The sequence below is a fragment of the Ochotona princeps genome, chromosome 4 (assembly GCF_030435755.1).
Source record: "Ochotona princeps isolate mOchPri1 chromosome 4, mOchPri1.hap1, whole genome shotgun sequence".
NCBI classification, from domain to species: domain Eukaryota; kingdom Metazoa; phylum Chordata; class Mammalia; order Lagomorpha; family Ochotonidae; genus Ochotona; species Ochotona princeps.
The window spans coordinates 15,619,491-15,634,603 of record NC_080835.1 but is presented as its reverse complement, the minus strand read 5'-3'; the positions used below and the strand labels follow the sequence as shown (position 1 = coordinate 15,634,603).

The 15,113-nt window shown below is 48.1% G+C and overlaps 1 protein-coding gene across 8 annotated transcripts in view; it reads right to left on the bottom strand.

Annotated features, from left to right (window-relative positions):
- AMBRA1 (autophagy and beclin 1 regulator 1) overlaps positions 1-15,113 on the bottom strand; it is a 220,630-nt gene that overhangs the window by 12,329 nt on the left and 193,188 nt on the right. For all 8 annotated transcript variants that reach the window (XM_058663099.1, XM_058663100.1, XM_058663098.1 and 5 more), the window contains one exon: positions 8,572-8,711. In XM_058663099.1, the coding sequence (XP_058519082.1) occupies positions 8,572-8,711 (140 nt within the window). The remainder of the gene's footprint in view (positions 1-8,571; positions 8,712-15,113) is intronic.

Here is a 15,113-nt window from a genome sequence, read left to right as displayed (position 1 = left end):
CCGATGTTTCACTCCCCAAGTGAGCCGCAATGGGCCGGTACGCGCCGATCCGAAGCCACCAGGAACCAGGAACCTCTTCCGGGTCTCCCACGTGGGTGCAGGGTCCCAAAGCTTTGGGCCGTCCTCGACTGCTTTCCCAGGCCACAAGCAGGGAGCTGGATGGGAAGCAGGGCTGTCGGGATAAGAACCGGCGCCCGTATGGGATCCCAGCGCGTTCAAGGCGAGGACTTTAGCCGCTAGGCCACTGCGCTGGGCCCCAAAATATATATATATTTTAAAGATTTATTCATTTTATTACAGCCAGATATACAGAGAGAAGGAGAGACAGAGAAGAAGATCTTCCGTCCGATGATTCACTCCCCAAGTGAGCCGCAACGGGCCGATGCGTGCCGATCCGAAGCCGGGAACCTGGAACCTCCTCCAGGTCTCCTACACGGGTGCAGTGTCCCAATGCATTGGGCCGTCCAGGCCACAAGCAGGGAGCTGGATGGGAAGTGGAGCTGCCGGGATTAGAACCGGCGCCCATATGGGATCCCAGGGCGTTCAAGGCGAGTACTTAAGCCGCTAGGCCATGCCGCCGGGCCCAATAAAACGTATTTTTTAAAATCTTAAAAAAAAATCTCAAAAAAGAATGATTGATATAAGAGTAACTTTTATCCACTTGTTCACTGTCCCAACGTCTCATAGGGCCTAGCAGAGCTAAACTGTGACCGCCATCCAGACTCCCCTGTGAATGACAGGGACCCGGCTATTGGAGCCGCCACCTGCTGCCTCTCAGGGTTTGCATTAGCAGAAAGCTCAATGCAGGAGCCAGAGGTATGTATGAAAGCCAGGTATCCCAAAATGTGACACAGGCACCCTAACTGCCAGATCAAAAGCCCACTAGGGCTTCATCACCCAAATTTATTTATTTAAGAGGCAGAGACAGAGATATAAATAGACAGCATTTCCATGTGCTGGTTTGTTTTCCCAACACCTACCATGGTCAGGATGGGGGTGTGGCTAAAGCTGGGAATTGGGAACATGTGAAGGAAAGGAATCCAATGAACTGAGCCACCACCACTGCCTCCCAGCACTAGCAGAAAGCTGGAGTCAGGACACAGAGCTGGGGGTCAGACTCCGAGGGATTCTCATGTAGGCCGCAGGTGTCTTAACCCCTAGGTTAAATGTCAACTCCCACTACTGTTTTATTTACTCTTCCCTAGAGAAATATTATCTAGCACCAGCCACCCCAGTTAAGGACAGAGGGATGGTGAAGTGTGAGGACAAGAGGTGGGAAAGAGTCTTTGAGTCTACTGTTCAGCCCTTCAATGAACATGAGAGATCATAACAGAGATTCAAAACACCCTAGTCTGATCCTCAATGGGACAGGTGTGTACGTGTGTTTGGATAAATCCGCTGTAAACTAAACCACGTCCCTTCACATTTACTTTTTTTTTCCTTAAAGATTTATTTACTTTTATTGGAAAGGCAGATATACAGAGAGGAGGAGAGACAAAGACAGAGAAGAAGATCTTCCATCTGATGGTTCACTCCCCAAGCAGCCGCTATGGTTGCAGCTGAGCCAATCCGAAGCCAGGAGCCAGGAGCTCTTCTGGGTCTCCCACATGGGTGCAGGATCCCAAGGCCCTGGCTGTCTCCGACTGCTTTCCCAGGCCACAAGCAGGAGCTGGATGGGAAGCGCGGCCGCTGGGATTAGAACCAGGGACCATATGGGATCCTGGCGCATGCAAGGTGAGGACTTTAACTACGCTATCACGCTGGGCCCCCTTCACATTTACTTACTGAAGCCCTAAACCCTATGTGAAAGTATCTGCAGACAGAGATTCAGGTGGCAGATAAGGTTATATGAAGTCCCATGAAGTAATGTGCTAGCTGTGGCCAAACAAGAGGAAGAGAGCCACAAAGCCGCCATGTGCCATCCAAAACTGGAACATGCTTGCACCCTGACCTCACATGGCCAGCCTACCAAACTGGTGCAAATACATTTCTGTCGTTTAAGCCACTGAGATGACAGTACTTTGCTATGGCAACTTGGGTAGATTACAACAAATCCCAACGGAAGTCAGCCATTTAATCTGAGACAACTGGGTTACCCTCCTTTACCAAGAGAGCTGTTCTTAGATCCAAGTCACTAGGTCTTAAGGCTTATCCAGTCCAAGGAGAGTCTGGGGAGGTGATGGGAGGTGCTTGCTTCCTAAACATGAGGGCTAAACCACAGGACAGACCTGACGGGACCTGGATGGTGGCAGCCTCAGGTAGGGGGCACAAGGCCGAGACCTGGAACACCCAGATCTCTCTTAAGGTCTCCCTAAGTTTCTGGGTACTGGGATTCACCTGAGGACATGGATACTCATTTATTTTGTTTGTTTTAATATTTGGAAGGCAGTGCTTGCTTTGGCAGCACATATACTAAAATATCTGAAAGGCAAAGATACAGAGAGATGGAGATGGAGTGGATGAGCTCTTTCGTCTACTAGTTCACTCCAAAAATGCCTGAATCAACCACAGCTGGGACGGGCCAGGTCAAAGACAGGAGTTTGGAACTGAATATGGTCTCCCATGTGCGTGGCAAAGATCCAATTATTATTTGCTTCGTGCCCTAAACAGAAAGGCAAAATTGGAAGTGGGAACTACGACCTAAACTTGGACACAACATTATGGGATTTAGCTATCCCAGGGGCAGTTTACCCAGTGCACCCAACACATAGTCCATGTCAGTTCTTTGCAGGCTAAATCACAGCCACATTGCTCTGAACAGACACCTCCCGGGTCCTTTCACAGGACCTGCCTGGCGGTGGATCTGGTGTGACCATCTTCACATCACCCACCTAACGAGGATTTTCTTCCTCCTCCAAACACTCTGCTGTTTTGATGGGGTTAGAAGCTACCTGAGAACCACAGAGACACTGCAGGGCAAAGGTGTGAAAACGGAACTGACCCTGCCCCAGGGAAAGGGCCAAGGACCAGGAACTGGAGGCAGAGCCTTCTGGAAACCACTCTATCATGGCATTTTTTTGGTAAGCAAATCCTGGCTGCTTTAGGGATTGCAGGAAGCCAGCTGTCAGGAAGCCTCTAATTTACAAACTTGTCAAGATTTATTGATAGACTGCACTATCAGGTGGGTTCCTGCCAAATCTTCCTAATTCATACTAGCCAGAACAAATTAGTGACACAACTCTTTGGGGCCAGCATGCTAGCTCAACTGGCTAATCCTTTGCCGGCAAGCGCCAGCATCTGTATGGGCTCTGGCTCGTGTCCTGGCTGTTCCACTTCCAATCCAGTTCCCCGCTTATGGCCTGGAAAAGCAGTGGAGGATGGCCAAAATCTTGGGACTATACAACCACAAGGCAGATCCAGAAGAAGCTCCTGGGTTAAGACTGGCTCAGATCTGGCTATTGCAGCCACTGAGGGATATGAACCAGTGGCTGGAAGATCTTTCTGTCTCTCCTTCTCTCTGCAAACCTACCTTTCCAATAAAAAAAAAAAAAAGTAAATCTTAACAAAACAAAACCAAACACCCTCCTCAAACTTCTTCCCACCAAATGTACAACAAATTGTGTGGTATGATCAGGAATCCTTCCAATTTCAAAAAGAGGCCACCAGTAGGCCCCCCATCTGAGTTGTTATTGTGAGCTTGAGACTGGCGTTCCAGGAGTCCCCACAGATCTCTCTCCTCTTGGGTACTGGGCCCCAGCAGCTTACAGCTGTGAACTGGGAGGTTTACTGACAAGGTCAGCTGTCCAACAGAATGGAACCTATCATGATGGACTCACATGCATTAATCCATTCTCCCTCCAATTCAATTGTTCTGCTCCCCACAAGGTCTAATTATAACCCCTGATGTTTTTTCATTCTATAGTCCAAGACCTTGACTAAGACAAGCTCATGGATCTGGTTTAAACCTCTGGCACTTTCCAGGGGGACGCAGTTAAGACACCCTCTCTGGCTGTGGAAACTCAATGCCTTCCATACCCAAGATTACAAGTTTTGGTTTGAATGCTAAAGAATGACCTCAGCCCTCTCCTTCCCTCTTGGGTCCCAGTAAGGATGCATGAGTCACTGTTTGCTCTTGGTTCTTCCTGGGAGCTAGACAAACACATGGCGGCCAAAGGAGAGTGGGAAGGCCAATCAGGGTTGGCCTTTTCCAGTGGCTTTCCACTTAGTATCTGCCTCTCTCCAGCAGCATCTGTAGGCAGAGTCCACTTCCTTGCTGCAGCGACCTTCCTGGACTCCCTGAATACACCTATGATCTAGCATGGCTTCCTCACTCAGTGGGCACTACACTCTCTGCACAGATCTTATAGTGTTGAACCTCCCAACTTCTGAAAAACATTCCCTTTGAGGATATACTCTTCCTTTCATCTATGAGCTACAAGGCTGCTGAGGCTGGGACTATTCGGCTGCCTGCTTGGAAAGAACCATGTCCAAGAAGACCAGTCTTGGCCTGGCAGATACCAGGCTTGAATGATGGAGTTGCTGGGACTTCATCAGGAGTGCCACACTTGGCTAATACACCATGAGGCTCAACACTTGGAGACTCCTTCTCTGCTACAAGGTGCCCCAGCATGTCTACTGGGTTGTGTCTGGAAGCAGCACTATTCACAGCAGTACCTGCCCCTACCTTCTATCCGCGGGACTCAACTCTGCAGCTTCAAGTGAACAAAGCATCTCTGTGTACCAGTCTGAGTCTGCACACTACCATGGTTATTGGTGAGGCTGCTGGCTGAGGTAGCAGTCAGCCAGAGGCACAAAGTAGCCTGGGAGGAGTGCGGGTGGAGGGGTCATTATAAGTGAGAAACGAGTATTTCACTGCTAAGAAGGCTGGGGAGACCGGTCGGCTGGCCTGGTACAAAGGTGAAAGGGCCAGCTGTTCAAGCTCCTCATTTGTCCTCAGGATTTCTTAAGGCCTTGCTCTATGGTCAGGTGGCGTTTCACTACCATCAGGAGATGCCCAAGGAGCTTATTCCTTTTGTGCTTGGAGAGAGTGTTGAGGCTAAGAAAATGCAGGAGAAAGAGCAGTATTGACAGAGCACAAAACAAGGTGCAGCTGCCTGTGTCCAGGACCAACGCAAACAACCGCCTGTTTCAGAGGGAGGCCTGCAATCTTGGGCCAGCTGGCGGCTGCAGCAGGTGCCCTTGGAAATGGGTGTGCCACAGAGCTGCATCACCTAGGGAGACGCAGCTGTCTGGGACAAAGGTAACTGCCCTGAGGTCTTACTTCTCTGTTGATTTATTCTTCTCATGCCAGACTAGAGACCAATCATCTCAAGAGAGGCAAATGTTCTCGCTTTTTCTCTCTCTCGTTTTCCATTGCTCCAGTCACCTGTCCTGCCTAGGTGCCCCAACATCATCTAGGGCTGTGTGTTTTCTCTTGTTGCTCTTTTCTGTGCAAGAGAGTTCATTTCCTCTAAGCAGAATTTAAAGGGTTTCTTCACCGGAAACAAATTTCAGAAGTAGCTATAGAGACAGGCGTTGTGACTCAGGGGGTTAAGTGAGCTATAGCAGAGCTCCAGTTTGAATCCCCGCTATTCTAGTCCCAACCCAACTTCCTGCTAAGGTGCCCGAGGGGGTAGAGGACAATGGCAAGTCCTTGGGTTCCCTGCCAGATGGACTCCTTGGCTCCTGACTTTGAACCTGCTTAGCTTTGGCTGTTCTGGGCACTGGGGAGTGAATTTAGGGGTGAATCAGTGGACGGGGAAATTTCTCTTTCCTTTGCTCTCTTCCTCCTTCTTTATGTATGGGTTACATGTGTTTCCCTCTTTGTCACTCTGCCTTTCAAATAAATAAATACACCTTAACAACAAAACAAAACAAAACCCACCAAACCAATTATAAAAAAGAGGTCTAGTAGCTTAGTGGCTAAATCCTCACCTTGCATGCGCCAGGATCCCAAATGGATACTGGTTTGTGTTTTGGCTGTTCCTCTTTCCATCCATCTCCCTGCATATGGTCTAGGAAAGCAGTAGAGGATGGCCTAAAGCCTTGGGACCCTGCACCCACATGGGAGACTTGGATGGGGCTCCTGGCTTCAGATCTGTCTCTCTTCTCTTTAATTTTACTTTGATATATATATAATATATATACACACATACATACACTTTTGCAATGGTAAGCGAGGAGGCCTATTTCTCCTACTAATCTGTTGGGAGGTCTTGGGTAAGTCTCAACTTCCTTACCTATAAAATGTTCATAGTCTTCCTTGCCTTAAGGAAAAAAATCTATACAAATACGACGGTGACTGAGAAATGCTGAAGCTCTGAAAATAATTTGGACAAGTTGCACCCATGTCAAATTTATCTGGTATCTTTAAATTTCTGTCCCCTAGGCTTGGACATTTGCCAACCCAACTGAAGAAGTGAAAAGCAATATGCCACACACAAAGGGACAAGTCACACTCTTGGTGTAACATCACTTGCTCTCTGTGATGGGATAGTACCTGGTGAGTCCACAGCCATTGGCCTCTTACTCAAAGAGTTTCTGGTGGGAAAGAGTTTCTGGTGGGAAGGAGTTTCTGGTGGGAAAGAGAGTTCCTCAGGCAGCTCAAGATGGCGGCGGCCTGCCGAGACTGAGATGCTGAAGACGACAGATGGGGAGAAAAAATAGAGGCCAAAGCCAGCTTCATGTTTGGCTGAGGTGTCTGTGACTCATACCAAGTATGCGGGCTGGGGTTTCAAGCAGAAAAGCCTTTGTGAGGCCACAGCACAGAGGGTTATAGTCAGCCTCTGTCAGAGTGGTTTCCAGTGAGGAGGAAAGGGGAACACTGGGAATTTGGTTGGGACAAAGGTTAATGGTGGAAGCCACTGACAAAACCACTGCGGAGGGAGGAGGATGCCACAAAACCCAAGAAAAATCTAACTACAATGCTGAAGAGTGAGATTATGGTCCAGGATTTTGTGCCAGTTTTGGAAGAGATGCCTACTGGAGGATCTTAGGGATTTCTAAGAAAGGAGGAAGCGACATGACACTAAGCTTCATGTGCTGTGGAGAAAAGTAGAATTTCAGGACAGGCTCGCTCTGGGACCCAAGGTAGACCAGGGGCAAGTTAGGACCCAGTGGCTGAGCAGCCAGAGAAGAAGGCTGGGTTCTGGAAAGATACAAGGTAAAGGATGCTCACCAGACACAAGATCAGCAGGAGCAAACGGCAGGCAGAGCAAAGCAGGACAAGATCCGCAAGGCCAAGCCTGGATGGTAGTCTCTCTTGAGAGCCAAACTTTCAGGATGGAATTCAAGAGCTGCCCTTGCAGTTTTGTTTTTTCTCTTTAGGATCACTGACCAAACCCGGGTGACAAGGGTTCAACCTACTAAGCACCAAGAACTGACCCAAATACACAGACTGCAGACACTCCCTGTGAGCAGAAGGCTGAGCAGACAGCATGCTCTGAGCTGCAGAAGCCCTTTGGAGAAGACTACACTAAGTGAAGGGCAGCATGAGGCCAGCCAGAGGTAGGAGTGACATTCTGACAGCTGGAGCCCTGCAGCGTCCCAGGCAGCAATCAGACAGATCACCAAGGCAGCACAGCTTCACACTCCCCACCTGGCTGAGTCCCAGGGTCTGTACAACACAGATCTGGATCGACATGGATTCTCCCAAAGCCAGGGCAAGGCAAAGGACATAACGACTTCAGACAAAACACCCTGGGGTTCCCTGTTCCTTCTGCCCTACTTCTTCTTCTTCCTATTTTTTGTTTGTTTTGTTTTTCAAAAATTTATTTCTTTTTCTTGAAAGTCAGAGTTACAGAGACAAAGAGAGAGAGGGAGAGAGAGAGAAAGAAAGTTCCTCCATCTGCTGATAGACTCCCCAGAAAGCCACAATGGCCGGAGCTGGGCCAGTCAGAAGTCAGGAGCCTACTGCAGGTCTCTCAGGCTGGGGCCCAAGGCCTTGGGCCATCCTCTGGGGCTTTCCCCAGGCCATTAGCAGGGAGCTGAATCGGAAGTGGAGCAGCCAGGGCTGGAACTAGCACCCATGAGATGCTGGCCTTTTAGGTGGTGGATTAGCTTATAATACCACTGTGCCAGTCTGTAAATTGAGCTTTTTAACATGCCTTCATTATCACTAGCTGGAGCTTCAAGCAGAAAAGAAAACAAGCAGGAACGACGTATAGGCTTGTTACAGATCAGCGGCTTGACAAATTGAGGGGTTAACAATGCTTTTTTCCACTTTTATTTCCTAAATTAATGTGTGTGGCATTTGTCAAACTCAAGACCACCTGTTGAATTTTTCAAAAAGGGTTTAAAAAGGAATCTTTGGTATCTATGCTCGTGCCTGCAGGGAAGCTTTATTAGCACTAAGAGACCATAGAGCAAGGATAACACAACAAAGGAAAAAAGTCCAATCCCTTAGCTAGCTTTTCCACCAAAATTGGAATGGAGGGCTAAGTCCACACATCCTAAGGAACAGGATGGTCAGGGATGGTCAGGATCCAGGGATGGTCAGGACCACGAGGCAGGCTCTCACAGGACTGGGATTCTCCAGTGAAAGATCACCTGGCTGGCGAGGCCCTTGGGCACATGCGTGTGACTCTGAGCCTTGGTCCCAGGGCCCTCCACTCCCACCCCTGAGCAACTCACTCTGGTCGGCAGATCACCAGGTCTCCTTTGTTGGTACCGTAGGCCAGCCCAAGCCCTGGCTCTGGCAGCCAGCGGGCCGAGTTGATGCTGACATGTCTCCGCTGGTCAGCAGGCATGGGGTAAAGGACGTTGAAAACTCTCTGGGTGAGGGAGAAAGAAGGAAGAGAAGAGAATGGGAGGAGAAACAATTTGTTACCAAGAATAATAAAATCTAGGGAGAAACAAATTAACCACAGGGAGGTGGGAGACGGTTAGACTGGGGATGGGGTGACTCTTAACATGCCCCTGTATGAGAACTTGCGGGAACAGCAAACAAAGGACCCTCTTATTTTTGCTGAGAACTAAATCTCTTTAAAGAAACAGCCAGGGTACACCTGATGCTCTCTGTTTAGAACTTTCTTAACACTTCCATCTTCATTGCTGAATCCCTTGAGAGGCTCCAACCAGGGCCCACCCCAGCAGAAGGACTGCCCTAAGCTTTCCTCTGACCACCCTAAACCTTGGCTGGTAGTCCTGTTACATGGAAATCCCAGTACTCTGACGGCAATGGGGAATTGGAGGTGATAGGGGGGCGGGTGAGGGTGATAACATTAGAGAACACTCTTAATTCATCTAATTAAAAGCAATGTTAAAAATGCTATTGTTAAGGAAACGTTATAAGGTACATTAAGAGGGGAGCAGAGCAGAGCAGAATCTTGAACACACCGGTACATGGATTCTTCCTAGCTTATGTAAATCATCACCAAAGAGTTGACATACCTCCCTCAGTTATTTCTACCCTGTTTTCTGAAGGGTAGCTGAACTTAGCTGGGCTGGGGTTTGAGCTGAGGGTGAAAGAGTTTCACAGTCTCAGGCCACTGACCTACAAGACGTTCCAGAAGCAACTCAGAAATAAGGGCAACCCAACAATGGGGTGGATTTTACAAAGAATTTCAGTTCTAAAGTCCCTATGTGACAACTCTCCAGATAACCACTTAAATAGAACACCTGCATCCAAATGGTATGGGCAATTCAAAAGAGATGTACATGAGGGCACTTAAAAAGTTCATGGAGGGCCTGGTACGATAGTGTAATGGTTAAGGTCCTCTCCTTGAACGTGCTCGGATCTCATATGGGCGCCGGTTCTAATTCCGGCAGCTCCACTTCCCATCCAGCTCCCTGCTTGTGGTCTGGGAAAGCAGTTGAGCATGGCCCAAAGCCTTGGGCCCTGCACCTGCATGGGAGACCCAGAAAGAAGTTCCTGGCTCTTGGCATTGGATTGGCGCAGCACTGGCCGTTGCGGCCACTTTGGGAGTGAATCATCATCGGAAGATCTTCCTCTCTGTACATCTGTCTTCCCAATTAATAAAAAAAAAAGTTCATGGAGGAGCTGGTGCAATGGCTCAACTGGTTAATCCTCCATCTCCAAGCACCAGCATCTCATATGGACACCAGTTTGTGTTCTGGCTGCTTCACTTCCCATCTAGCTCCCCACTATGGCATGGGAAAGCAGTGGAGGATGGTACAAAACCTTGGGACCCTGCACTCATGTGGGAGACCTGGAAGAAGCTCCTACCTTCAGATCAACTTAGCTCTGTCCATTGTGTTCATTTGGGGAGTGAACCAGCAGATGAAAAGATTTTTCTCTCTGTCTTCTCTTTATAAATCTTCCTTTCTAATAAAAATAGATATATCTTTTAAAAAAAAAAGTTTATGGAAGAGACCAAAGCAGGTTAAACCACTGCTTGGAAGACCCACATCAAACACAGTGCAGTGTTGGTTCAAGTCTAGGCTGCTCTGCCTCTGACCCAGTTTCTTGTTAATGCACCCTGGAAAATGTCAAATGTACTTTGATCCCTGCTGTACACGAGGCTGACTTGGGTGGAGGCCTGGGCTGTGACTTATTGCCTGGCCCAGCCCTAGGTGTTGAACACTGGGGAATACGCCAGATGATAGAAGATATCTTTCTATTTCCCTCTCTACTTTCAAGTAGATGAAAATAAATGAATGTCAATGAGAAACAGCTTAAAAATTTTTTTTTAAGTTTTATGAATTTTTAAAGATGTATTTCTTTTTTTTTTCTTTTTTTTTGACTTTTTTTTTATTAATTATTATGCATTATGTGACAATTTCATAGGCTCTGGGAATCCCCCCACCCTAAAGATGTATTTATTTTTATTGCAAAGTCAGATATACAGAGAGGAGGAGAGACAGAGAGGAAGATCTTGCATCTGATGGTTCACTCCCCAGGCAGCTGCAACAGCTGGAGCTGCGCCAATTCAAAGCCAGGAGCCAGGAGCTCTTCCAGGTCTCCCACACGGATGCAGGGTCCCAAGGCTTTGGGCCATTCTCTACTGCTGTCCCAGTCCACAAGCAGAGAGCTAGACGGGAAGCGGGGCTGCTGGGATTAGAACCGGCGACCATATGGAATCCCGGTGCGTGCAAGGTGAGGACTTTAACCATTACGCTATTGCGCTGGGCCAATTTTATGAATTTTTTAAACATCCCATATACGCATGGATTTCAAAAATTTCTGCACCAAAATAACTTCTCTCCCTCTCAGTTCTTCCCCAGGACTTGAGTCATCTTCTGTTGCCTTCCCAGGTCATAAGCAGGGAGCTGGATCAGAAGTAGAGCAGCCAGGACACAAATGGAATGCTAATCCTTCAGACATAGAATTAGCCTGCTAGGCCACCACGCTGGCCCTAACCTTATCTTTTAATACCATTTCCACACATTTTCTAAAATGTACTTGTATACAATTCCTGGTATGAGACAAAATCACAATTCAAACTGCTGTTACTCTTATCAGGAACCAAAAGGGCCATGAAGGCCTAACAGAAGGACAGCAGACTAAGACTCTTTAAACTGTAGTTTCATTTCCTTCCTAACTCACCCAATTTTTACTCCATACAGTAGGGGTTAACTTTGTCTGTCCTTACTTGTCCCGAGGGTTTATGGGAGGAAGAAAAGCAGCAATGGAGCCTGAGCCCCTTCTACACAACCACGGGCAAGAAGTGATTTGGCGAGAACACCTGCTGATGTGCTGGGGATCCACCTGTCAGGCCTGCACTAAGGACACTGACGTCCATGCCAGAGGCTTGGGGTCACTCACTTCTCAGGTGTGCTGCTAAGAAATATCTTGTGTAGTAACAGCAACCCTTTCTGGCATGATTCTGTGAGTTACTACAGTTGAGCGAATCTTTTACAGGTACAGAAGAAGAACTTGTGAGGCCCCCTCTGTGTAACTTATCCAAATGGAGCAGTTAGCCAGGACTCCTCAAATCTATGGTCTAAGAAGACCATTAAAAAAGGGCCCACATTCTCCATCACTGGGTGCTGGGGACACTTGGGAGGCTGGATATGGCTTCTCCCCTTAGAGCCCTCCTTTCCCCCCTACACAGGAAGAAGAAACAGAAAATTTGGAAGCAACGATCACACCCACTTTTCCCTAGTCCTTGATCCTTCCCACCCTAATCAACTATGTAAATAGCATAAAAAACACAAATGAAAAAAATTTTGAGAAAAAGAAAATAGCCCAATACCCTGGAGCAGTACCCTAGTGGCTAAACCCCTGCCTTGCATCCACCAGGATCCTACATCAGCACCAGTTCACATCCTGGCTGCTCTACTTCCTTTCCAGCTCCCTGTGTAATGGCCCAGGAAAGCAGTAGAGGATGACCCAAAGCCTTGGCACCCTGCACCCAAGTGTGAGACCTGAAAGAAGCTCCTGGCTTCAGACCAGCTTGGCTCTAGTCTTTGCAGCTACTTGAGGAGTGAACCAGCAGATGGAATATCTTTCTCTCTGTAGATCTGCCTTTCCAATTAAAAAACAAAATCTTTTTTTTTTAAAGGGTCCAATAGGGGTTGGCACTGTGGCACAAAGGGTTAAGTTGTTGCCTGTGGTGCCAGCATCCCATTTTGGCATTGGTACAATCTTTCAGGTACTCCACTTCTGATCCAGCCTCCTTCTAATGTGTCTGGGAAAGCAGTATAGGAAAACCCAAGTGCTTTGGCTCCTGTGGCCACTTGGAGAGAGAGCCACTGATTGGAAGACCGGAAGATCTCTCTTCTTAACTCTGCCTTTCAAATAAAATTAACACAACTTAAAAGGGGTGGGGAGGAGGGAACTGCCCAACAAAATTTGTGAATTTCTATCCAGGTCATTAGGCATAACTGCCTGACCTCTGGATAATCTCCTTGCACACATCCATGTGGCAGGCTCCTTCAAGAAAGCAGTGGCCACTGCTCTCCACTTAACCTCACTGCTGATCAGCCCATACAAACATTGAGGCCACTGATGTCCCCTGGCACCTAAAGCACCCTTGCCCCTTTATAATCAAGCATGGTGGTCTCTTCATTATTTGTCACAGAGGTTTAAACCTTCTCAGAAAACAAACAACGGACTCTGTTAAACCTATAGGTTCTATGGCTAAAAACAACTTGACAGTCACACTCAAAAGACAGTATGGTTGTCATATAGCTGTGGCTGGAATTACTTCAACTACTTGGTTTTCTTTCTCTCAAGGTCACATAGTGTGAGCAGGCATACCCTCAGTTTAAACAGGGTGAGGGCTGAGGCAGGTGCTACAGCACAGGGGGGCTAAGCCACTGTTTTTGATGTTCTGCTTCCAATCCAGTTTCCTGTTCCTTTGTCCTGGGAGGCAGGTGATGATGGCACAAGTGCCTGGGCCACCGTCACCCACTTGGGAGACGTAGATGAACTCTGGGCTTCTAGGTTTAGCTTGGCCCATCCCTGGTTGTTGAAGGAATTTGGGAAGTGAAACAGTGAATGGAAGATTGATTCTTCTCTTTCGCTTTACTTTTTTCAAATAGAGGGAAATAAATACACATTTAAGAAGAAAGAAGGGCAAGTGTTAATTTCTAACACTGTTTGAGGGGATCCTTGGTTTTGGACCTGCAGTGGCTCTGAATGGGCCTCGTAAGTCTTCCTTTCAAATCTAATGGACATGGGCCCAGCGGCGTGGCCTAGCGGCTAAAGTCCTTGCCTTGAACGCGCCGGGATCCCATATGGATGCCGGTTCTAATCCCGGCAGCTCCACTTCCCATCCAGCTCCCTGAGTGTGGCCTGGGAAAGCAGTCGAGGACGGCCCAAAGCTCTGGGACCCTGCACCCGCGTGGGAGACCCGGAAGAGGTTCCTGGTTCCCGGCTTCGGATCGGCGCGCACCAGCCGTTGCGGCTCACTTGGGGAGTGAAACATCGGATGGAAGATCTTCCTCTCTGTCTCCCCTCCTCTCTGTATATCCGGCTTTCCAATAATAATAAAATCTTAAAAAAAAAAATCTAAAGGACATATTTGCAGGGAGTGGAGCAGAGGGGTGAGAGAAAGTAGCCTCATAAGGAGAACATAGTTTTAGCAAATCATATGACTTCAGGGTTGTGCTGAGTATTTTGATGGGAATGTCAAAGAAACAAATTTAAAAATCCCTCTCCTCTAGAAATTTTCCAGGTCAAGAAAGAAGTAAACAAGCCTCTGATATGTCACAAATTTACCTTTTACTGTCTGCTGCCACAGGATTAACAAGCAAATACTAGCATTTTGATTCTTGGTATAGGAAGAAACTCTCAGTATGATGGATGACCCCAGCTGAGGGGAGACAAGGTCACAGAGAATCTGGAAATAAGCAATTAGACCCCCAGACACAACCTCCTAGCTGCAAGACTCATCGATTTGTCCTCTGGCTCTGTCCCGCTACTCCTCTCTACCCTTGTTCCCCCCGCCCTGTCCTTAAACAGTGCTGAAAGGGCAGCTCCCAAGTGCCCATCTCCTCCCGTGTTTGAGTATTAGACTAAATCCTGCTTTGTGGCAGGGAGCCAGAAAACGCCACGTGAAGATCAGCAGCCTCCCGCATTCCCGATAAGCACTCAGCTGCTTTTCACATTCCCGTGTGGGGGTGAGAGGGGGAGATGAGGGCAAGAAACACAGGGAGGATGACAGCATATGGGCTGCAGGATGGGTAGGCATCATGGTTTCCTAGGTCCCTGGAAGTCACTGGGTCCCGACCTCCATGTTCAACACATGCCTGGAACTAAAGGAGTCTGGGGCAAAAAGATTCTGGCTCATTTGAAAAAGTCTGGAGAGATGTGGTGTGCAGCTCTTCCCCTGGCCAGGGTGAATGGCTCTTAGTTCACCTCACTGGGGGAAACACCTCTCACTGTGAGCGGAAAGATGCGAGACTGTTGAGCAACAATGGCATCAACCTCATCGACACTGATCTGCCCGCTCAGCTTTCTCTCACACACGTGATAGTTTCACCTGTTCACCTTGCTGTTTTTCTGGCATGGAGATTGGGAGAGCTGTGATGCCCCTTTCTGATACTGATGTGGGTGGCTCTGAAACCCAAAGGTCATCAGTACTGTCAAGAAAGAGATCAGAGCCAGTATGAAGGCCAGGCCCTGGTTGTCACCTCGAGGCTCCCGAAATACATTTCCAAGTCCAAGTTTCCCTGACACCAGTCAGGCGTTCTAAGGCTTCCTATGGGATGTTAAGGACAAAGCTGTGTAGCCCGACTAAACTACCCACCTGCCCTGTGACAAAAGT